This window comes from Alosa pseudoharengus, unplaced genomic scaffold (genome assembly GCF_046254945.1).
Source record: "Alosa pseudoharengus isolate Yale_2024_CS ecotype anadromous, Long Island Sound unplaced genomic scaffold, YU_APseudo_1.1 YU_APseudo_1.1_scf_23, whole genome shotgun sequence".
NCBI lineage: Eukaryota > Metazoa > Chordata > Actinopteri > Clupeiformes > Clupeidae > Alosa > Alosa pseudoharengus.
This window is the reverse complement of record NW_027468685.1, coordinates 11,119,172-11,143,215: the sequence shown is the minus strand read 5'-3', so window position 1 is coordinate 11,143,215 and position 24,044 is coordinate 11,119,172. Positions and strand designations below refer to the sequence as shown.

General features: G+C 43.8%; 1 protein-coding gene across 1 annotated transcript in view; it reads left to right on the top strand.

Annotated features, from left to right (window-relative positions):
• The window catches only part of clasp2 (cytoplasmic linker associated protein 2), a 55,543-nt gene that overhangs the window by 26,377 nt on the left and 5,122 nt on the right, over positions 1-24,044 (top strand). The window contains exons 16-33 of the mRNA XM_076301442.1: positions 489-656; positions 1,118-1,155; positions 2,186-2,323; positions 3,980-4,075; positions 6,908-7,069; positions 7,464-7,505; positions 7,654-7,761; positions 11,660-11,722; positions 12,390-12,496; positions 12,734-12,757; positions 13,108-13,355; positions 13,793-13,856; positions 16,037-16,093; positions 16,861-16,863; positions 17,143-17,306; positions 17,922-18,000; positions 21,650-21,793; positions 23,680-23,823. Coding sequence (XP_076157557.1) covers positions 489-656; positions 1,118-1,155; positions 2,186-2,323; positions 3,980-4,075; positions 6,908-7,069; positions 7,464-7,505; positions 7,654-7,761; positions 11,660-11,722; positions 12,390-12,496; positions 12,734-12,757; positions 13,108-13,355; positions 13,793-13,856; positions 16,037-16,093; positions 16,861-16,863; positions 17,143-17,306; positions 17,922-18,000; positions 21,650-21,793; positions 23,680-23,823 — 1,849 coding nt within the window. The remainder of the gene's footprint in view (positions 1-488; positions 657-1,117; positions 1,156-2,185; positions 2,324-3,979; positions 4,076-6,907; positions 7,070-7,463; positions 7,506-7,653; positions 7,762-11,659; positions 11,723-12,389; positions 12,497-12,733; positions 12,758-13,107; positions 13,356-13,792; positions 13,857-16,036; positions 16,094-16,860; positions 16,864-17,142; positions 17,307-17,921; positions 18,001-21,649; positions 21,794-23,679; positions 23,824-24,044) is intronic.

Genomic DNA, 24,044 nt, shown 5'->3' with positions numbered 1-24,044 from the left:
TGTTAAGTCCTTTCTTGTACATGTGGCTGGTCTCAAATCCTACACATTATTATGCATTATCTATCTAGTATTGGACCGTCAGGTCACTCCATTCCAATAATCCCATAAAAATCCAGATAGATGTTTTTAAGAGATTTCCAGACATGTTGGCTTGGTTATTTTGGTTCCATCTGACCCCATTTTACACAAGCCTAGCCTGCCCTGTCCCTTACTGCCCTACATCAGATCCGATATCATCAGCTGCCTCTCTCTCTCTCTCTCTCTATCTCTATCTCTATCTCTATCTCTATCTCTATCTCTATCTCTTTTTCTCTCTCTCTCTCTCTCTCTCTATCTCTCTCTATCTATCTCTCTCTCTATCTATCTCTTTCTTTCTCTATCTCTATCTCTCTATCTCTATCTCTTTCTTTCTCTCTTTCTCTCTCTCTCTTCTCTCTCTCTCTCTCTGTGTTCTCCCACCCCTCCCCCACCCCTCCTTTTTCTCTCAGGGCCTACTGGGGTCTTCAGGCTCATTTCCCATCCGAGGCCGAGTCTCTGTACTCCTCGTTAGAGGCGTCCTACCAGAAGACCCTTCAGTCCTTCCTCCGTAGCTCAGGCAGTGCGGCGTCCCTGCCCCAGTCTGACCGCTCCTCCTCTTCCTCACAGGAGAGCTTAAAGTAAGCTCAGTCACAAATACAAACATGCTCGTAAACACATACACAGATATATACATATTCAGTACATAGATAGATAGATAGATAGATAGATAGATAGATAGATAGATAGATACTTTATTGATCCAAAAGGGTAAAACAAACCTTGTTTGTTTTTATGTTGTATTCATGTAAGAAGGAGTAGGATACACGTGTCAGTGGGGAACTGTCACTTCTGCAATCAAAGTTAATACATTTCTGAATAGTATACAGTACTTGGAAGGAGTGATTATTTGTTATAGATAGATAGATAGATACTTTACTGATCTCCAAGGGGAAATTCAAGATATACATAACCACTGATGGTGGACAGCATTAACCTAGCTGATAAGCATGTCCAGGCCAGTGTTGTGACCAATAGGTTCCTGACCTTACGCAACTGACCAGCTTTCAGCTATCTGAACGTGTTCTCTTCTCTTCTAAAGCCGTCCTTTGGGGAAGTGGTCAGCTGCCCCTGGACGAGGTAAGTCGTCATAGCCTTGACACATTCTGTAGTTCTCAAACTATGCACCTTGACCCGTAATAGAATGTGTCCAAAATCTGAAATGTCTGAATCTGACATTTTATTTTGCCCGGCGATGTAGCACTTTTTAGAGGCACATTTGCTCATAGCTCTCCCTGTCCCTGCTGCTGACAAGTAACCTCAAACATGGTTCAGTATGATGTCGTCTGATCTAGGTGCTGAGTGATTGATGGCTTTCATCAGGCATACAACTTAGAGCTTGGCCTGTTGTTCAATCGTCTCTCTCTCTTGGTGATCAGTTTTTTGCTGAGTCAGAGAATCTTCATTGACCCATTTGCTCCTGGCGCTGGCAATGTGGTTCTGGCCAACCCCAGCCTTGCTGCTTTATGCTTCTTTTTTTTACGGAGGAATGGCTTTCATTAAGCCTGATAGATGAAGTACTTCTGGGATGTTTGTCTTGGCAGCTCCCTCCACCTCTGCACAGGACCCATGCAGGTCTGTTAGAGTGAGATTCCTGATCGCCTCTTTGATTTTCTGGTTGTTGAGCCTGGCCGGATGACAAACTTTCTAAAGACATCTGGTGTTCTTCAGTTTTGCAATGGGAAATGTTCTCTGGAAATGCTTTTGTCTTTGCATTTGCCCTGATCTTTACCTTGAATCAGTTTGATTCCAGAAAACTAAAGAGAAGTCCTTGAACTTCATTGCTTATATATTGGTGTGATCTACACTGTCGATAGTGTTGTTTTTCCTATCACATTATTGAGAAATTAAAAAGTTAATCAATGCAATCATGGTGCATGTTTTATGGGCTTATTTAGTCAATTAGATGTTTGTAAAAAATATGCACAGCATGGATTCATTGCTACTGCTTATCCTGAATGTTATGTTGTGAAAAGGTGGCAGGCTAATGATAAGAAATGTGTGATTTATTTATTAGATCTCTTAATACATCTTTGCTACAAATAATTTGAGTTGAGATGGTGTGTAACTGCTGGGTGATGATATGTTTATACTCTGGTACTCTCCCCAGTTCCAGCCAAGTCTACCGGCTCACCAGGCTCCCTGCAGCGTTCCCGTAGCGACGTGGACGTTACCGCGGCAGCCGGGGCAGCGGCTCGCCAGAAGGGAGGGGCATCCCGGACGCCCGTAGGCTCCTATGCATCACTAGGTAGGCTCCCCTCTTTCCCCCAGTACTGTTTAATATGGGTGTGCTTGGGTGAGCCCCACATGTGGAAGGGTGTATATAGACAGCAGTGTTATAACACAAAAACAGCAGCAGTACGTAAACAAAAGGTTTTTGCCGTATTGCTTATTGATTGTTTTTCTTTTCTTTATTACCATTTTAAAGGTATTTAGTGGCAGTTCTGTTTGTAATGCCCTTTACGGTCACGATCATCTCAGGGTCTTTTGTGGAATCAAGGCCTACATTTTCCACAGGCAGGCACATAGGCAGCAGTATAGAAAAGAAGCGCCTGTCTTGGGGCCAAGAGTGAGGCAGAGTCAGGAAAGGGGGGAGGGGGGGGGGTCAGGAGGAAGAGAGAAGAAGTGACAGGAAGAAAGTGATGGAGGTGCAGAGGAGACTGAAACATCTGGTTCTGTCCGTGTACTTGGCCTAATCCTCTGTGCCTGTGCCCTTGCGGACACACTTCTCTCTTACCCTTCAGTCTGCAGACGTGCTCTTGTTTGTCTTGCTCTCACCGTGCATGATTGATGCACAAAACTGGTCCAAAAAAGTTTCTCTCCTTGGTTCAGCTCACCCAGGTAATGTCTGGGCATTGCACTAGGGTGCTGACAGGATCCAGAGAGTGTCTGGAGTTCAACTCCATTGTGGAAAGGGACCTGTATGAGTGCTTTGAGAGAGCGAGTGCTTGCGTGATGCATGTGTGTGGAGCCTGAGTGTTTTTCTGGGTCTTTTAACTCCTCTACTCCTCTCCTTTACTCTTCTTTCTGGCCTGAAAGATGATGCCACTGATAAGATGGATGGTAAGATCATGTCGTTTCTCTCTGTCTCTGTAACTTCATCTGGATCTTCATGGTCGTGGTTGGAATGCTATACTATTTTGTTGACTCCCTGTTCCCTATATAGAAAAATCTATCAATATAGGGATTTCTATGGAAATAGGGAATATCTGTATCATAACAATACTTAAATACCTGTTTTTACAGTGCATACATTTAAGATGGCTTACTCAAAGCATGTTGAATGTAATGTTAAACCAAAATAAATGGTAATAGATAATAAATACAAATAATTTTAGGTGTCCATAGACATGCCTTTAATAGTTGTAAAGGCATTCTTGTTTTTCTTCAGTCAACTCCCCATACAATGGGGAAATTCCCATGTACATTGTCGGTACAATTTGCAATGCATTGTGGGTATATAGTGTACTAATGTATCTGATCAAGTCATAGCTGTGAATTTAAAAAGACTGCATACACTATGTAGAAATGCAATGCATTGTGGGTATACATAGTGTATTAATGTATCTGATCAAGTCATAGCTGTGAATTTAAAAAGACTGCATGCACTATGTAGAAATGCATGTTGTATTGTACTAGGGAGGGATTCCAACCACAGGCCATGGTAGTGCTGACATCCTGATCCCTGTCTTCTCTCTGCTCATTCTCTCCCATCCATCTCATTCATCTACTCATCTGGCCATTTCCTCTCTGCCCTCTCACAGCCGTGCATCTGGGTTTCAGCTTATGTGTGTTGTGGAGACTGTGCAGATGTGGGACTGTATGCCATCTGGGTCTGTTAGGGGTTTACATATAAGGCCTAACTACATTTTTGTTTTTTTGTTCCCCCCCCCCCCCCCCCTAGGGCGCCTTCGAACAAAGCAAGTATTGTCCACAGCAAACAGTGTCCAGACCGACTCGAGGGGACGCAGCCGAACAAAGATGGTGTCGCAGTCTCAACGTAAGTGTGTCTGACCAGAAGTGCAGCTGTGTGTTTGATTGAGTGAGCTGTAGTGCTGGGGTGTAATCTTCCACTCCTCAACTCTTTCTGTGCCTTAGGTTCAGATGATTCAGATTGTACACCAGGTACCTGCTTGTGAGGATGCATGTGTGTGTGAGTGTGTGAGTGTGTGTGTGTGTGTGTGTTCATTTCCTTGCATGCCTTGCGTGTTTACTTCATCGGGGTGTGTCACCATAGAGTCCATTTCTGTCTGAACCAAAGCCTTCAAGTTATCACATACACAGTTCCACATAAATTCAGCTGTGTACATGTTTTTGTGGGGTGTTTGTGTCTTTGCGTGTCTTTGGGTGGGGATTGGGTTCTGTACAGAGTGCTGAGCAAACTGGATATAGGCTTACTTGAGGAGGTTGATTTTGACCTCCACGCGGCCCACCTGAACACTGAGGGTGACCTTTGACCCCCAGACCCTAAATCCTTGTCCAGGCCCAGCGCTGCTGGAGAGAGGGGGGTCCGTGTGACCATGTGTTAGCTGGTGTGCTGAGTCGGTGTGCAGCTTGGCTTCTCCTGTGTGGTCAGAATGTGCTGCTCTTCTGTGTCATCATCATCATCATCATCAGCATCAGCCTACATCAGCCTCCACTCTGTCAACACAGTGTTTGTTTACCTGTTGTGAATAAACTCTCATCATTGCCATTCGCCTTTAATCTGCTGCTCCTGTGAACTCGGCTCTTAAATTACGGGCCGTTCTGCCCAACTGAAATCATACCCTCTTGTTGGCTCAGGATCACAATCAGCCAATCCAGTTGGGGGTAAGCACTTCCTCGTGTCTCAAATATGTTCCTTCTCTTAGTTTTCCCTCTTTTTTTGTGGGCTCCACCATCCCCTCTCTAATTGGTGTTAGCACACACCAAGTGTGTTCACTGTTCTGGAATTGAGCTAGTAGGTGTTGTGAGTGTTCTAGTCTTGTGGGAATGTGGTAGTTGTAGTTTATTTCTCATCAACATAGTGGGACTTGTTATAGGCTGTAGTACACTACCTGTTTGTGATAGCTGGTATTTTTGCTAATTTGTTTCTGACTGTCCTAAAGTCAGATTTTGTTTAAATGTTGCCACATCACTGGAACATTTATATAACTGAAACTCTGTGTGTGTGTGTTATGTGTTTGTCTGTGTGGTGCTTTAGTTAGCTGTACAGACATAGCTTTTCGGAAATACTGAATTGATTTGTTCTGGCACAGTAAATCTATCATACAACAGACAGAAAACAGTATTCAGCTCTCAGAAGTAATTGAATGATTACCGTGTAAATGCATTTTATTGGGGAGGAAAGCATGTTTACGTTGACAAAATAAAATCCTTTGTTCAAAAGTACAGAAGTAGTGATGCTGATGGGGAACATTTAGTCTGGAAACTAGGCGTTTAATGGCATGAAGCCAATAGGCCTACTGTGCACGAGCGAGGGTATGCCATCTGGTGGCAGTAGCTTGATCTACCATGGATCACTCTCAGTTGTAAGGACTGAGAATATGAATACGACGGATGAGAGCACAATCTGAACAATTGGATATTGAAAAGGAACACAAAGGAAGAAGGGATTCACAGATGACCCAAAACATTATGACCACTTTCCAAATATTCTGGTGGTCCTCTGTATGCCACCAGAACATCTCTAACCTGCTGTGGCATGGATTCTACAAGACCTCTGAAGGTGCTCTGGAGATGCTCACAGATCTTTTATGTTCTATAAGTTATGATGTGGAGTTGACATGGATTGGACTTGCACCACATCCCTGAGATGTTTGATGGGATCGAGAGCTGGAGAATTTGGAGGCCAGGGCAACATCTTCATCTCTTTCTATTCCTTGGACCATTAGTGGACACAGTGTGTGTTTTTGGCAAGATGCCTTATTCCAAAAGGGGCCACTATCTTTAGGCAAAACGCACAACAATGCATTGATTTAGGGTTAATGGACACCAACAAGAAGTTCTGTACCAAAGGTTTCCCAGCAGAACAGTGTCTAGAGGATCATACTCCTTCCTGTGACTCCTTCTACATGTTCTTCTGACAATGCATCTCCTGGGTAAACCATGTACACGTACCAGGCTGCACATTTCCTGTAGAAAACGACTCATCTGACCAAGCGACCTTCTTCCATTGCTCCAGACCAGTGCAAATGCTCTCCTTCCCAATGGCGGTGCACTCTCTGGTGGATACGGGCAGGCGTGGGCAACCCCCCACCCCAGACTAACCTGCTTCATTAACAACAGAGTGCAAAGCACCTCATGTTGTAAGAGGTTCCTCCTGTAGCGATTATTAGAATCTTTCTGCTCTTCTGTTGGTTCGACTACATGCCAAGTGAACCAGACACCCTGACAGGGATCCCACCTTGGGCTTTTGTGAGGTAGTCGGTACTGCTGAAGCCTGGCAGTTTCGACATATCAACTCCAGGAGCACACTGTTATTTATTGTCTAATATATCCCATGCCTTGAAAATCTCCGTTGTCAATTAAGGGTATTTTCTTTGATTAAGCGTAATGTTTTGGCCGATCAGTGTAAACGAAGACCACTTGCTAAATTGGGATAACCATTGTTTCCCAAGTTGAAATGTTTTTATGATGAAAAATAAAATACAGACACAAATATTCAACATTTCTTCCCCAGGGTAGTTTACACAACAGGATAGTGTGCCATCACAAGATATTGAACTTTGGTTAAGAAGATTGTGTGTGTATATGTATGTGTGTGTGTGTTTACATTTTCACGTCTGTGTTTGTTGTCGTATGTCTTTGTGGTTGTGTGTGTGCTTTGCTGACGTCCATCTCTCCCCTGCAGCGGGGTCTCGCTCAGGCTCTCCTGGCCGAGTGCTAAACAGCACAGCTCTGAGCATGCTCAGTACGGCCCCCCGCAGCATTGGGACCGGGCCACAGCGACGCAGTCGGATACCACGGAGCCAGGGAGCTAGTCGAGACAACAGCCCCACACGCCTGTCTGTGGGTAAGAAAACATTTACATCCACACACATGTACACACTCTTACGTGGGACGCCACACACATGTACACACTCTTACGAGGGACGCCACACACATGTACACACTCTTACGAGGGACGCCACACACATGTACACACTCTTACGAGGGACGCCACACACTTGTACACACTCTTACAAGGGACGTGACAGAGATGTACAAAAGCCATGAACTTGGAAACACCAACATCTATCTATTTGCATACCTACGTATAGTACTTAGTATACTACTAATTTTTTGATATCTGATTTTTAGGTGTCTAAGCAGGACACGATTAATTGCCTCTAAATTGCCGCTGATTTTACTTCCATTCAGTTGTTTTTGTTGTTATCTCTAAATCAACATCTTTCCTACTTTTTCAGCTCCATCCAGTCTCACTCACATCTACAATGGAGCCAAAGGAGGTAGAAACTCAGTCCTCTACATTCCCTGCATTCCCAGCTTTTTTCCTTGGTTGGAATAGGAATGTATTACTCAAGCCTTTCCTGTCTGGCTCACAGTTGCACCCGTCTGATATTACCCCCCCACCCCCCCTTCTTCTCTCACCCGTAGCCCGGGGCAGCCGAATCCCACGGCCCAGCGTGAGTCAGGGGTGCAGTCGGGAGGCGAGTCGCGAGAGCAGTCGAGACGCCAGCCCTGTGCGGTCCTTCACCCCTCTCGGTGAGTAACACAGCTCACACCACGTCCTAACGTAGCAAGCGCCTGAGCTGGCCTGGGAAGAGCCCGGTCACACCTCCCTGAGCCCGCAGACATTTCTGACTAGTAATGTAACGGCTGCTGATTTCATTTTGGTTTGCAACGGTGACATGCCAGTGGGAATTCATAGATCTCAAGCTAAATGATATAAATAATTCTGATGAAGTTGCTTTTGGATTCTGCCCATGCTGTAACAACAGATGCTAGCTGGAGAATAGTGCATGTTATATAAAGGTAAAACAGGACTGTCACCATGAAGAGCTATGTGTTGGGAATGCTACCTGTTAGCGACTATAATGGCACAAATGTCCCGTCTTGACCTACTAGCGCCTTTGCTGATTAGCCTCGCCTATCTGGCAGTAGTGTTGCTCGATGAGACCCAGGGGGATCCATATCACAGTAAAAATACAAAGAAGTCTCCCACAATATACAATGTCTAGCATACAGAATTTTTTGCTGATGGTTCCACAGTCTGGAAGAAAATCTGACAGAACTGCGTACAAGTAGTCTGCTGGTCAGCATGGGGGGAAAATGCCAACTGGATGAAACAGGATCCCAAAATGGAGCTGTTATATGCCGAATCGACAATACATTTCTCCACAATATGTCTTTTTTTTTTATTTGATTTATTCCCAGTGTGTGACTTCTGCTTAGAGAATCTAGTTTTACACAGATAAGTTTTACACCGATGGCGTTCATTTTTGGCCACTGTCAATATGAAGAAATACCTGCTGCGCGGAGGAGCGGCCGATATGTCTCGCACCACGGATACTCATGAGTGACCATTTCTCTGCCTGCGCTTGCATGTCTCTTGCCTGGACCTTCAGACAACTTGCTGATGCTTATTGCTGTCAAGTCAGTGGAGTGCTGTCTGTGCTTTTACACAGTACTGTTTATGTAGTGCTCTGTTGACTGGACTTCATTAAAGCATCAAGCAGCATTGATTTAGAGGTGGGCAGTTAATGGAGCATTTACCAATAATCATTACTGACTTCTTACTGTCCAAAATTCTTCTTTTGGGGATGAATTTGGTGTGTGTAGGAGTGTTTTTTTTTTTTTTTTTTTTTTTGAATCCTCACAGTGTCATTTGGCAGAAATGATACCGTAATCATTCCAATGCGAGTCAAATTATCATGCTTTTGTAATAGTCAACATGCATCTGTGAAATTATTATTTTAGGTCCTCCTCTTCCAGCACAATTCGTATTGATTTTCTTGTAACCACTTAGCTGTAAGAGCATGATGACTTCCTGCCTGTTAAAGATCTTTCAGATTGCATGCAAGGATTAAAGTTCTCCGTCATAGGACGGATTTCCGTCAATTTGATTTTAGAAATGTCATATTTGAGATCGATGCAGATCCGATGAGAAAAAAAATAGGAGGGGGGGGGGGGGACTGTCACCTTTGCTTTTCCTTTTTTAAGGCAACTACAAATATAAGGTAAATGTTTAAAGACCTAATGTTCTTGAGAACTTTCTGTGTCTCAATCCGTGACCGCTCAAGAAGATACGTCCTACGTCAGCCATGAGTTTCGCTTTGTATGTTGTAGCTACACACTTGTCTCGGGCGTTTGCTTATAAAAAAGAACACGTATGGAGGACTATAACGGTCTAAAAGTTGGATTATAGTGACACAATCGAGACAGCTGATGAGGTTGGCCAATCCGTCTAACTTTTTTGGATATGATATTGTGAGCTCTATTTGCGAATTCGGAGGCTGTGTTCTTTCCGTGCATCAATGTAGACACTTACTATCGCGAACTCTTGTCAGGGGAGGTCATTCATTTTGGGTGTCACCTATGACTTGAACAGATAGCCTGCTATGCCACCCGATGTAGGCTACTATTATTGTTACAGTTTTTAATCAATGCAACTAACATTATGTGTAAAGCGACGCAATATAAACCGTAGCCTATGCAATTTATTATCCCGTCTGTTATGACATACAACAATGTTTTTCACAATTTGCGACGGAAGGTTTTGACTGAGCGTGTCGAGTAAGGGGGTCAGTCGTGTTTGTGACGCACAGACAGCCTTGTAGCCTATTTTGCTTAGGCCTCACTTTTAACGACAATAGGTTGTGAGTGTATGTTGACAAAAAATAACCATACAATTAAAATAGTCAACTTAAAACTTTGCTATAAAATATTATTAATTTATAGCACAAAACCATAACCAGTGGGCCTACCAGAACCTCGCATATTAGCGTCATGATTTGTGTGCGTCTATTTGGCAAGGCCACTAGCTGTCATGGATGCGTTGTTGCTAAAGGAAGGCAGGTGTCAAAAGTTAAAAAATAAATGCAGATGGGCAGCTGTTGGAAACGGGGGAGAACTAACAAGCCATGGTGTAAAGAAATTAAAGTGCCAGGAGTTTGCTTTTGCGCGGTTCGCTGCAAGAAAATTGTTTATGGATGCAATAGGAAAACGTTTTAGCACGCCACCAATCAGAAGACCGCCATAAGGTTAACGTTCGTGCACTTCAGGACATCTTCCCTACCTGGTGCAACTAGCCACCACGACAGAGGTAGGCTACGTTTATCTATGGCTGACCGTTTTTACGTTTAGAAAGTAGGCTACGCATGTTCTTTCATAGCGCAACACGACCTGTCCTTAACCATATCGCAACCTCTTGTCAACCTTATACAATCTGTTGCTGAAGACAAAAGCGCCGTCTCCAGATTGTCGTTACAAATGCGCAGACCTCCTGCATGAGCACACAAAGTATTGCTGCTCATTGGAAAACTGAGTTGTCTGTAAAACTCAAAATTACCATGTTATCATTAAATGCGGATGGGGCAACAAATGGAAATATGAACAATATCTAGAATGTTCTGATTTGTTACTTTGATGAGGAAATGGGAAGTCTTGCAAACTTGATTTTATAGATTTTACTTGGTGTTGAATTGCATATTAACAAGAAAAAAATCTCCCCTTTAAACACTTTTGGCCTGAAGTAATTAAATAAGAGTGTGTTAAAGCCTTTCTACAATATTGCTGCAGTAGAAAAGAACAGCAATGGCTAATCAGCAATGGTCAGGGATGGTACTAAAATATATTTTTGTTCATCAGGAAAACTCAATCTCAATCAAGAACACTCTCAATTCGCCTTATTCACATGGCGGCTAAAACAAGGCTAGGGTACACAAACCATAGGATTGTTATGTTCTATGCATTCACCTGTAGGTGGCATTAATTATATAGTAAGTGTACCCTGTAGCCTCGTTTTGGTTTAAACAATGGCCGCTGTGTGAATAAGGCGAATACTCCCTTTACTTTGCTGTTTGCATCTTTTTGTACATTAAAAACCAATAGGTCGCGACCGCAAAAGGGGTGCTATCTCTATAGGTAGATATGAACAACGTATGACTTATGGCCTGAAAAAAGTTCAGTCAAACGATTTTTTTTCACTTTAATCCCTGTGCATGTCTCTGTAATGTAAAACCGTGTGCCTGTGTGTGTGCGCCTGTGTGTGTGTGCGTGCGTGCGTGCGTGCGTGCGTGCGTGCGTGTGTGTGTGTGTGTGTGTGGGCGTGCGTGTGTGTGTGTGTGTGTGTGTGCGTGCCTTTGTATGAGTGAACGGAAGAGAGAATTGAGAGTTGTGGGTGGTTGTGTTGTGAAACACTGCTTGTGTACGACTGTCTCTGTAGGTCCCATGCTACTTGAGTCAGGGGGAAGAAACAGAACTGGACTCTAAATTAGTTGGTTTGAGTGGGTGTTGGAGTGCACTCGGGTACTCACAATGGGTCTGGGCACGAGGTGGAGGGTCTGTCTCCTTGCTCTTGTATGTGCCTGTCGCCGTGGCTCTAACCCTGCGCTGTGTGTGTATATGTGTGTACGTGTGTGTGTGTGTGTGTGTGTTACAGCATCGCGACACTACTCTCGCTCCACTGGTGCGCTCCATGTTGCCGAAGCCTTTGGGGCAGCAGGTGATCTCCAGTCTCTACTTCGCTCCCTCGCTCTCATTTTGAATTCCCATTTCATTCATTTGGTCTCCATTCAGCTCTCAGCGGTCATTTTCTTTGGTCATCACATTGCCCGTCAGAATTTTTAATATGATTTAGCGGTCAGGTGAAGGCAGGATGTTGAAAGGAATGAATTCTGAAATGCCTACGCATGCAGGCTAACGCAAACATTTACTGACCCACACATGGACAGATCTCCCTTCACCTGATAACTGTGTCATGGCTCATTTCACAAGTTCAATTTTGTGTTGTTCCTTTTTCAAAACTCCATTTGTTCTGTTCATTCTATATTTCATTCATTTTGCAAGGTAAGTTTCATCCAGCCATAAAGGTATTTTCGGAAACTTTTATTTTATATGATATCACTAGCATATGGGTGCATACGGTTATATAAGTTGTGCTGATGGTGTCCAGTAGGATTATTGATATACTGAGATGTTTCGTGTAATAATTACTACACTATTAAGTTTAATTTCATTTTGATTTCATTGTTTCACCAGTGATAATATTAAGTCTACATTCTGGTGTGAAGTGACATGATTGGTATACCTCACACCTCCAGTTTAGCCTAAGTTTAGGTGGTGGATGATTCTTGTGCTTACATTGTGTTTTGTGTATGTGTTCTTGGAAGGCTCTGCTTTGGGGATATCACAGTCTAGTCGTCTGTCCTCGTCTGTGAGTGCCATGAGAGTTTTAAACACTGGATCGGATGTGGAGGAGGCTCTGGCTGATGCTTTGGTAACACACACACACACAGACACACACACACAGACACAAATAAGCACACACATGACTCACATATGCTTTCACATACACGTATTGATATGTGGTCATAATAATTATTGCTCTTTATTCACAACTTATTCGTTCTGTGTTTATAATCCTCTCTTCACCTTGTGCTAACAGCCAAAACCTTTATCTGTACGTGCTGTGTCTTACTCTTACTCTGTACTCTTGCTGTCTTAATGCTGCCAGTTATTAGGAGACATGAGGAGCAAGGTGGGTCAAACATGCATCACTCGCCTTCTCTTTCCCTCTCTTTCCCTCTCTCTCTCTCTCTCTCTCTCTCTCTCTCTCTCTCTCTCTCTCTCTCTGTCTCTCTCTCTTTCTCGCTCCCCCCCTCTCTCTTTCTCTCTCTCTCTCTCTCTCTCGCTCTCTCTTTTTTTTTCTCTCTCTCTCTTTCTCTCTCTCACTTTCTCTCTCTCTCTCTCTCTCTCTCTCGTTCCTTTCTTTATGCTTGTGTAGCCGAATCTTAACTCAGCTGCTGCTCTCTATTGCTCAGTGTGTACTCATGTTGGGTGTGTGCATGTCTATGGATGTTTTCTGTGTGTGTGTCTGTCCCTCTGCAGAAGAAACCCGCGCGACGACGCTACGAGACGTACGGGATGTACTCGGACGACGACGCCGCCAGCGACGCGTCCAGCGCCTGCTCCGAGCGCTCCTACTCGTCTCGGAACGGCAGCAGCATCCCCACGTACATGCGGCAGACGGAGGACGTGGCCGAGGTGCTGAACCGCTGCGCCTCGGCCAACTGGAGCGAGAGGAAGGAGGGGCTCATGGGTCTCCAGACGCTGCTGAAGAACCAGCGGACGCTCAGGTGTGCGCACACACACACACACACACACACACACACACACACACACACACACACACTCACTGCACGGCTTGCGTGTAGTTTTTTTTTTTGGGGGGGGGGGGGGGGGGGTGAATTCACACAGTGCATGTGCATGTCTTTGTAATCGTGTGTGCTTATTTATGGGGGGGAAAAACCAGGACTGTTTGTACTGGAGTGCTGGAGTACTTGTAGTTTGTCTGGACATACGCAAGATGGAAGATCATGGCGACGTGATCTACGTGATTGGTGGGATGAAGGGGGTCATCCATAAATCTGTTTTGCAATATAGGCAACCTTTTTGATCACTACGTGTTTGAAGCATGAACCAAATAGTAATTTCTTGTTTTGTTTTGTTTTTTTTAGCATAAAAGCATATTTATCTTCTTAAACACGTGTTGTTTGTGTCTGTCTCCTTGCAGTCGTGTGGAACTGAAGAGGTTATGTGAGATTTTCACGAGAATGTTCGCTGACCCTCACAGCAAGGTATTACCGGCACGCCATTAAAAAGAAAAGGAAAACCACTCACTCACTACGTTCACACACTCACCTGCTCGCACGTCAAAACACCTTGTAGTGGATTCTGCCGAAACCAAAGCCTGCGCACTCGCTCAAATGTGACACTCACCAACACCCACCAGGCATGTACACACACTAATCCTGGTGTTGGGGATGGGCAATGGCATGCCAGGGGCACCTCTTTGGCCGGTTCTAGCACAACAAACTACTTCCGCTTCTGCAGTTGCGCACTTCTTTCACTGTCACACACAGACATTTCTTTCTTTCTGCCCCACAGATGCACTGGGCTGAGTTTGACACATAAGCATGTTTAACTGGTCACCCACCCTCAAGATAATTGAATATCGTTGAACCTATAACATCTATATCTTAAGCTGCTCTTTTCTCTTGGTTGCATTACTGTGTCTGCGATTTGATGAAATGTTAGCATGTATTATGCGCTAACCAGCAGAAACAGTGATTTGACAAAAAGGAAGATGTGTACATTATAATGTACTGTTTAGTTGCCAGATGACTGAAACAGTGTTTAATTTTTGGCGAGGTTGCTGTTTCAGTTCATTCTGACATTTTGGCACATTTAGACAGCTTAACTTGCTTGTATGATTCTTGCTTGTATGAATATTGATTTGTTTTGGATTTTCCAATCACCAACCAAATTTAAATTTTTGTGATGTCACATTGCTCTAGCGATCTAAACAAGATGAAAAGAATCAGCAGCTCACATCAGCTTATCATTGATATACATATGACCATATGTACTGTAATGTGTGTTGATTTCTTGCAGTCTTTGGAGACCTGGTTGTATATAACTAGCTTTAAATTGAGCTAAATTCAGAATGACCGAAGAATTTGCTGGTACTTGTTTGTTTGTTGGTGCCCTCATCAAGGGTTTGCGTTTTGTTTGGAGATGTTGCTGATCGGATCATAAATGGCCGCAGCAACGAAGAGGATTGACTGAAGAATTTGTTGGTATTTGCGGGTGCCCACATCAAGGATTGTGGTTTGTCTGGTTATTTTGCTGATCCGATCATAAATGGCCGCAGCAACGAAGAGGAATGACTAAAGAAGTTGTTCGTGTTTGTGGGACCCAGCATCAAGAACGTGTGGTTTGTCTGGTTATTTTGCTGATCGGATCATAAATGGCCACAGCATCAAATAGGAATGACCGAAGAATTTGTTTGTATTTATTGGTATAGAACCCATCATGAATGTAAAGGGCGGTGGGTCTGGGACGCCAGACACCACTGTTGAGACGTCTGGAGGTGTCGTGGGCCTAATTCAACAAAACACTGAAGAAGGAAGGTGCCTACTTGATAACCCCAGTGAAATGCTCTCGAGGGCTGCTCTGTTGGCGATCTTTTTTGCCCACAAAGGTTGCTTATTGGTTGGTTATTTTGTTGGATGGTAAATAGGTTGCTTATTGGTTGGTTATTTTGTTGGATGGTAAATCGGTTGCTTATTGGTTGGTTATTTTGTTGGATGGTTTGCTTATTGGTTGGTTATTTTGTTGGATGGTAAATAGGTTGCTTATTGGTTGGTTATTTTGTTGGATGGTAAATAGGTTGCTTATTGGTTGGTTATTTTGTTGGATGGTAAATAGGTTGCTTATTGGTTGGTTATTTTGTTGGGTGGTAAATAGGTTGCTTATTGGTTGGTTATTTTGTTGGATGGTAGATAGGCTTGGTTTGCTAATAGTTGGCTGCTGTGGGAAATCCCTACATGTAGCACTAGGACTTTGACACCTCTCTGTATATCTGAAAGTGTTTTATAAGTTATCCCTTGCAGACCAGTATCAGATTACTATCACGTTTGCAGGGCTGTGTCTTCCTGCATTTAAGTCTTTAGGCAAGACCTTTGAGTGCCGTGCCGTGGGCTCATTAGCCAGATTTAAGACCACGCCCAAGGGATTTGTTTTTTGAGAGATGAGATTTGAGGTGGCTAAGTGGCTACAAGCTACATTTACAGAAAGCATGCAGCTCCACGTGCGCTAAAGTCTACATATTAACTTAATCATTTATGTTGTCTGTTACTGGCCATGCAAATGGTCTCCTGGGTTCCTCCCTCTGAGTTCCACCGTGATTGGATGATTATGAGCGTCAGCTCTGTGATTGACAGGCACTGGTCCCGCCCTTTTTTCTGATTCACAGCGAGACGCCAGAGGCTTCGGCTCGGCAGAATCCATTATCAGTTCTGCCTCCTTCAAGGTATCACAAATACACAGTCAGCCATTCTGTGACACAGACATGCACAATCACACGTGCTTAGGCATCATTCTCACACTCCATCACTACTGTTGTCATTCAAACACATTTTGTTCTCATTATCACTTGCCACAAGACGAGAGATACCCCTGAAAGGGGAATTCCGGCATTTTTCGGAATTCCGGCAGCACAAGTACTATTGTTAGATGTCTTTAGGTACTTCTAATTAGGGACACAAAGATGAAAATCTGTTCAGTAATAATTGAGCAAGCGAAGTGAGCTTGCTAAGCTGGCTGGCTAAACGCCTGCAAAGCATTAATATAGGCCATCTACTAAAATCAAACTGATGGCACACATCTATCAAGACGGGATCAGAATCCTCTCCATGTTTGCTGACACTTGTAATGGCATGTTGAGCTAGCTTGTTTACTGCTGAATAGATTTGTATTGCTTTGTCCCTAATGAAAGTGCTCGAAGACATCTTAGGAACATTAGGATCCCAGGTTACAAAATACCAGAATTCTCCTTTAAACAGCACTTAATTGAAAGCCTTAAGTACACAATACACTGTTTACACAATGCATAACTCTTTGTCCTTCCACTTACCACAGACAAATCCCCCCCACCTGTACACACATACACACCCCTGGAGATATGTGGATGTATTGCATGACCTAATAGATTAGTCCTGAGCCAGACATTTATCTCTCTTTCTCTCTGTCTCTGTCTCCCTCTCTCCCTCCATGCTTCCTCCCGATGAACCTATGAAGAGGGTAAGTTTGTCTCAAAACTATTTCATAGACACACGTATATACATACACACGTGTAACATTAAGGTTGAAATATGAAATATGAGTAACTTTTTGGATAGACCAACTATAACCGTGTTTTATTATTATATTTTTATAAAATTATGATCTCTCAGGTTTGCTTTGTGTGTTTATGTATGTTAATTGTTTTTTTCTATGTATATACTTCTGTGGAGGTGATGGCAGTGTCCGACGATGTAAAAGTGGTGTGAGTATGGGCGTAACTGTTGTCTGCATCATCAGGTTTTCAGCATGTTTTTGGAGACGCTGGTGGACTTCATCGGGGTGCATAAGGACGATCTGCAGGACTGGCTGTTTGTGCTGCTCACTCAGCTGCTGAAGAAGATGGGCGCTGACCTCCTGGGGTCGGTCCAGGCCAAAGTGCAGAGGGCTTTGGATGTTACCAGGTGGGTGCACATTCTACAGTTTGAAGTCTCACTCACTTAGTCATATGGATGCACAGGCATATGCCATTCTTAAGTCAACTGTACAGAATTATATTCTTATATTCTGATTGGACATTTACAAAATTATTAATTGCATTTATTGAAAATATATTCTTTATTTTCATGTACATAGATCAGGAGTGATAAATGTTGGGTACTGCTAGAAGAAAGCACTGTTGCGTCAATTTTTTCCTTCTATGATTTGTACTTTTTAAGGAGCTGCAACAGTTAAAAAAACTTAGAATAGATCCACTTGTGTACTAGTAAAGATATGGTAAAAGGTCCTGATGCCGGGAGGATTTTTTCTAGTCTTGTAAACAAACACACACAAATGGACAGACAGACACAGATGCTCCCATAGGATGCGCCAGTTTATAATACCGTCTGCCCCCTACTGGGCATTAGGGAAATTAACCGAATGGACACATGATAAATTAGGCAAATGGGGGTATGTGACAGCTGACTCATGTTAAGCCTATTTCAACATTATTCGTTATAAGTTTTCAGAAATGTGCCTTTAATCATGTGATGAATACTCACCCAGTTCTCTGTTCTCTCTGTCTCATTCCTCTATAGAGAGTCATTCGCCAATGATCTTCAGTTTACCATCCTGATGCGGTTCACAGTTGACCAAACTCAGACTCCAAACCTGAAGGTATGTGGCTGTGTGTCTGCCGGGACACATAGGTGGGGAACTGGTTTGGGAATAGCTGGTGGAGAGGCTAGGTTCTTGGTAAGCCCCTTAAAGCCTCAGAAAAATATTTCAAGGTATTGCATCATATCCACTCTCACTGTCGGTTGTAACTGGAAGCCTGTTGAAACTCCCTAGCTGCCAGCTAGCAATTCAGCATCCCGTTTACTCCTCCCTTGCCAATGATGAAATCTGATATAAAAATAGCTACTGAGGATTTCTTGATTGCACCCTGGACACATACTTCAAAAGTACTGCATTTTGCAGTCCAGTCCATGTAAAAACAATACCAAGATCACTGTTAGAAACTATGTAGTTTTACTTGAGAACTGTCTCTATAATGTATAATGAAAATGGGTTGGAACAAAACATCTCCAGGAAGGACCCAGTTGGTAAGCATACAGGTGAGGATTTTTCTATTTAGTTATTCTAAGCGTTGCATTAAAGTGCTTTGAGGTGTAACCACGAGTGTGATCTTGTGTGTTGGAATCTGGAATTGTTAAGGAGATGCACATACTGTACTTCCAATAAGGGCTCTGCTGTTTATTTGTTGTAACACACCCACTGCTAATATAGCAGACCAGTGTGTTCAAAGCCTTTTACTGCGGCAAAACATACCTGAATTACATTTCCAGCATTAGAATTTACACACTTATGCATCAGCTCGTTCACCTCTTTATTTAGGTAAACACCCCACTTTAGTCATCAGCCAGAGAAACTCACAACCAGAGTTGTCGTAATTGTTACCCCGATAAACTGCATAACGAATATAGTTATAGTGTCAATTATTTGTTATTTGAGTAACACACAATTAATCGGATATTACAAGAGGTCAGGTCATTATTGGAAGTCTGTTTCAGATGCACAGTTTCTGGATATTTTTGCAGGAATTTCAAGAATTTGGTTCAGCAACTTTCTTCCTTATGATATTCCTAATGGATCTGATTGCATTTTGCATGTGAAAAATGCTAATCTATCAAGGGATTCATGGCTTCCGAGTTAGAGATGGGTTAGACTGATGATCTAGGTGCTCAGGGCGTTGTATGCCTTGGCCGGCCATAGGAAAGTAACTTCTGAAATGAGATCTCACATGGTTCTCCTAAGGGACCGTTAGGAGAAATAAGGAAAGATAAGAATAGAGTGAGAAGAAAAACAGAGTATTCTGAGATCTTAAGTTGAACCTAAATTGGACTTCTGCAGTTGAGGGACTGACACTCTGACTGACTCACTGTTCCCAGGTGTATGTCTTTTACATATATTCATTCACCGTTAACCTGTCACGTCTTTGAATACTGTTTGAACTATGATACAGGCAATTTGAGCTCTTAATGAAGCTCTGTTCTCGTTTGGTATGGGATGATAAAAATCAGTTCAGTTACAAACTTGGAGAAGACGCATATCTGTGTACTTGTCTCTGTTACTGAAGACAGTGTTGTTGCTAAAAGTAGTAGTGATATTACCTCAATAGATTTTTTTGAAATAGTTAGGGTTTTCTTTTCTTTCAATCAGATGTTGCAAGTTATTCCAAATTAATATTGAAGTATACTTATATAGGAGCCTGGCTTTGCCAAATTGAAATGCTTTGGGGTTGTATGAAAGTGGCTAATTAGAGGAAAAAACCTGCCTGTGGGGATTTGTACTCACACTTAATTGAGCTGTTAGTGAAAAGTTTTAAGGGCACTTTTATGGGCATTGTTGTCCAAAGCTTTGTGACACTGCTGCAGGTGTGAAATATATGAGTGAGTGTATGAGCATACTGTATGTGTAAGATAACCATATACCTAGTGGTTCAATGATACTGCCATGACTTTGGATGCAAACATACAGAGGATGAGACAGCAGGCTCTAGTATCATAAAACCTGATGCAAATACTTGGTAAAATGGACCACCAGTCCCACCTTAACCACCATATGTGAATTGTGCTGAGATCAAAATAACAGAGTAATGGCACTCAGTTCTAAATGTAAAGTTCTGCTTAACCAAGTTAGTTGGAGTCCAGAATAATTAAAGCCAATGCTATTACAATAAAATTGTATTTAAAATATATCTAAAATTAATACTCTCAGTGTTCATCACACAAAGTAATGAATGAAAGTCAATGAAAAGTCAATTTTACACACAATTTCACCCCAGATAGTCACCCCAGCATTAGCCTTTGGTATGCACATTTCAGTCCTCCCTTTGGGCTGAGTAAGCAAGCACTGCAGGGCTCACTTCAACCACAACAGCACGGCATTTACATTTCTTGGCATGGTACAGTATGTCCACACTGCTGTAGTGCATGCCGGCTTCAGATGTGCCAACACCACCCCCCCCCCCCCCCCCCCCCCGAATTCACATCACCTGAAAAGTACTGATGTCAACTGATGATCACTATTGATTGGTTGTATGTGGGCTGGGGTTCTATATTGAAATGCAGACAGCTACTGAGACACACAGATTGAGGCCTTGTATTTCCCCCACGCACTCGTTCTTGAACGTTTCCTCACTCTCCTCTCCCCCCTCCTTTATTTTTTCCTTTTTCCATCCCACCATCTTTTGTTGCTCTCATGTGGCCATCAAGGCCCATTCCTCCCTTGTGCGGTCATCACCTCTCTCCCCACTCAAACCTTAACCTTCCTTATTCCTCCGCCACCCCACCCCACCCCCAACTCACCCCCATTCCCCTATTCTGCTTGACTGGTATTCTTTCTCTCTCTTTCTCTATCTGTCCCTCCCTCCCCCTGACTCGTATCATCTTTCTCTCACCATCTCTCCTGACTGTTGTCCTCCCCCTTTATTTCTCTCTCTCTCTCTCTCTCTCTCTCTCTCTTTCCCCTCTCTCTCTCACTCTCTCCTCGTCCTGACTGGTATCCTCTCTCTCTGAAGCCGGGGAGGCGTGGCTGTTGCAGCCCGGGGGGCGGGGCAATAGAGTTGTTTCCCGTACGGAGGCGGCGCTCAGCATGCTCTCTGTCCGAGCGCTGCCGCCTGTGGAGCCAAAGCACACAGGTCAGTGAGCCCAACGGAGGGAGAGAGAGAGAGAGAGAGAGAGAGAGAGAGAGAGGGAGTGGGCGGGAGGGAGGGAGGGAGGGAGGGGGGGAGAGAGGGCACACGCAGAGGAGAGCAAGAGAGCGAATGGGGACATAAAGGGCAGGGATGACTGCGAACGTAGCGTCGTAGCATGCCGACTGACCGCCTTTAGATGGGTGCCTTTTGTCTGCACAGTTGTGGGTTTGAGAACACCTTTTGTGTTTGTGCTGTGAGTGTGCTGGTGGTGAATGTCATCAGAGTAGCATGAGTATCCTTGACCTCAGGTGAATGAATTCTGTGGGGAAGTTGTGGTGAAAATATGCAACCGCTGTGCCTGCACTGCTGTAGGTTGTTAGGAGAGGTGGTGTGTCTTTTTTTTATATAATGTGTGATGTACCCTTGTGATGTGCCTGCAAAATATGACTATGTGTGGTTCATGACGTATCTATGTTAGAGTGATATTGTTAGAAAATGTGCTTCATTGAATGAGCTTTGTTGAAACATTGTACTGATGACGGTATGAGCCGAATGCGTCATTGCTGCATTGTAATCTGATTACAAATATTTTTCGGTGTTGATAGTTGGGTTAATGTGTGTTCACAGGTGAAAGTGGCAATCCTGAGATACATTGAGACACTAACGATGCAGATGGAGCCGACGGACTTTACCAACTCAAGTGAAACCCGTCTCGCTGTCTCTCGCATCATCACCTGGACCACCGAACCGAAGAGCTCCGATGTCCGCAAGGTCTCATAGACATGCTCACACACTCACACTCATACACACACACACACACACACTCTCTCTCTCTCACACACACACACACACACACACACCACACTCTTCCTCTTTAGAGCTCTAGCAAAGTCCTTTTAGGCAAGTCCCTCCACTTGGCGGCCATTTGACAACGCTTTTTGGGCACTCGTCGGGCATCCATTTCGGCAGAAATGTGCGTGCGCAAGGCTTCACGACACCAATCTTGCTCCAGCGGCGAGATCACAACACATGATTGGCATGATGTCTTCACAACACACCATATGATTGGCTCAATGTATTCACATCACACCACATGATTGGCTCAATGTATTCACATGTCGACGTTTTGCCGAGGAAGGGGTGGGATATGTGTAGACAACGGCCATATTGCTGTGACAAACTAGCCCCATGCATTTCTATGGAGTATTTTTTGAGTGCTGTGTCTCCACATTAGAAAGTCTCTGGCTCTAGTTCTCTTGTTGCAGAAGCACACTCCTTGTTTGTCCCTTACTGTGGTTATCATGGTTGTCTGGTTATCAACCAGAAAGCTCCAATCAGAGCTCTGACTGAAGATCACCTGTGATGTGATGCCTCAGGGTTTTTTTGATCCACAGGGTGAAAATAATTGCATTGCAAGTGATTCCAATAATACCATATAACTGATTTCAGTTGATGCATTAGCATATAATATAGACTGTATCAATGGCAACAAGAATTTCCCATTTTTAACACCGTCCAGCAGTGGTAATTTATCCACCTACGGCTTAGTTTTCCATTTTGATCATACAATTTTCATACGCTACTCATTTTATGTGGTTTAGGATTCAACAGTGTGATGGTGTATGTTCTCTAATGGCCTGTGCATATTACATAGCCTGGCAGGCCATCCTATATCATTGACATGTATAGTCTGGCATCGAATCATTCACCTCGCTTAATCCAAGGGGCGGGCAGAGAATTGTCTTTCAAACTGCCTAGGCATGCAATAGGCCAGCGCTACGACCATATCCGTATCCGGTCGGCAAAACGGCAAATACATCCTTCTTCGAAAGGAATGACTTAAGTGCATTGTGTTGATCTACTTTCAAAGAAAAGCACAAGTCCAACTCCTCCAAAGTTGACGCCAACGCCGATTCAAACAACCGCTCTTCGTTTGCCATAGCCACCTTCCTTGTTGTTCACCGTCGCAGGATGTCGTTATCCTGTTAAGCCCGCCTCAGACTCTGTAACGAAATAGAGCGCTGTGATTGGAGAACATCCACGGTGTTAAGCCAATAGAAATTCCTATGGTTCGATACTAGACGTACAAGCTGAGCAAATTAATTTGCCGACGCTAGGGTGCGTCTAGATTTCTAGGCTACATATTACATGATTTCAGCCAGATTTTGCCACAATTTTGTTGTGTCGTGCCTGAATATGAAAGATCGGGAACGTCGCCGAAGGAGGATTGCGTCTTGTAATGTGACCTATTAAACGACCAGCGATTTATTGTCTGCGACGTTCCATGACTCCACCGCCGAAAGTCTAGCTTGTCAGACTTTTTTGGGATTCTTCTACGACTCCCGTTTTGACACTGACACTATGACGACACGTGACGAGTAGCCTATGATAGCTACATGATCTTGTAACGTGGCCAATCTCCCAACCAAAACGTGGCAAGAATTTATGGTTCTCTGATTGCATAGTCTGACATGGTCAGTCGTAAAAGACCATCGTGGAAGACAAAAAAAATTGTGTAATCTGCACAGGTGTGTGTGTGTGTGCGTGTGCGTGTGCGTGTGCGTGCGTCTGTGGTTGGGCACTAACTGTTGTGTGTGCTGTGCTGTTTGGTGTGTGTGGTTGGGCACTAACCGTTGTGTGTGCTGTGCTGTTTGCAGGCCGCGCAGGCTGTGCTGATTGCTCTGTTCCAGCTGAACACGCCCGAGTTCACCATGTTGCTGGGTGCTTTGCCGAAGACCTTCCAGGACGGAGCCACCAAACTCTTGCAGAACCACCTGCGAAACACCGGAAACGCCGCACAGGTACACTCCACATATTTTTGACATGAATAGTGACTGTAGGGTTTTGATGTTTTTTGGTCTGAACATCTCATCTCAGTAATAGTGACTTTTTGCCTTTCCCCATCATGGATATACCTCATCTGAAATCACAGCAACAAAAAGCCCTATTTGAGTATCAGCTGTGGGGGCCTCACTAGAGGAACTAGGACCTGAGCTCTAACAAACCTCTCCGAAAAAGTTCT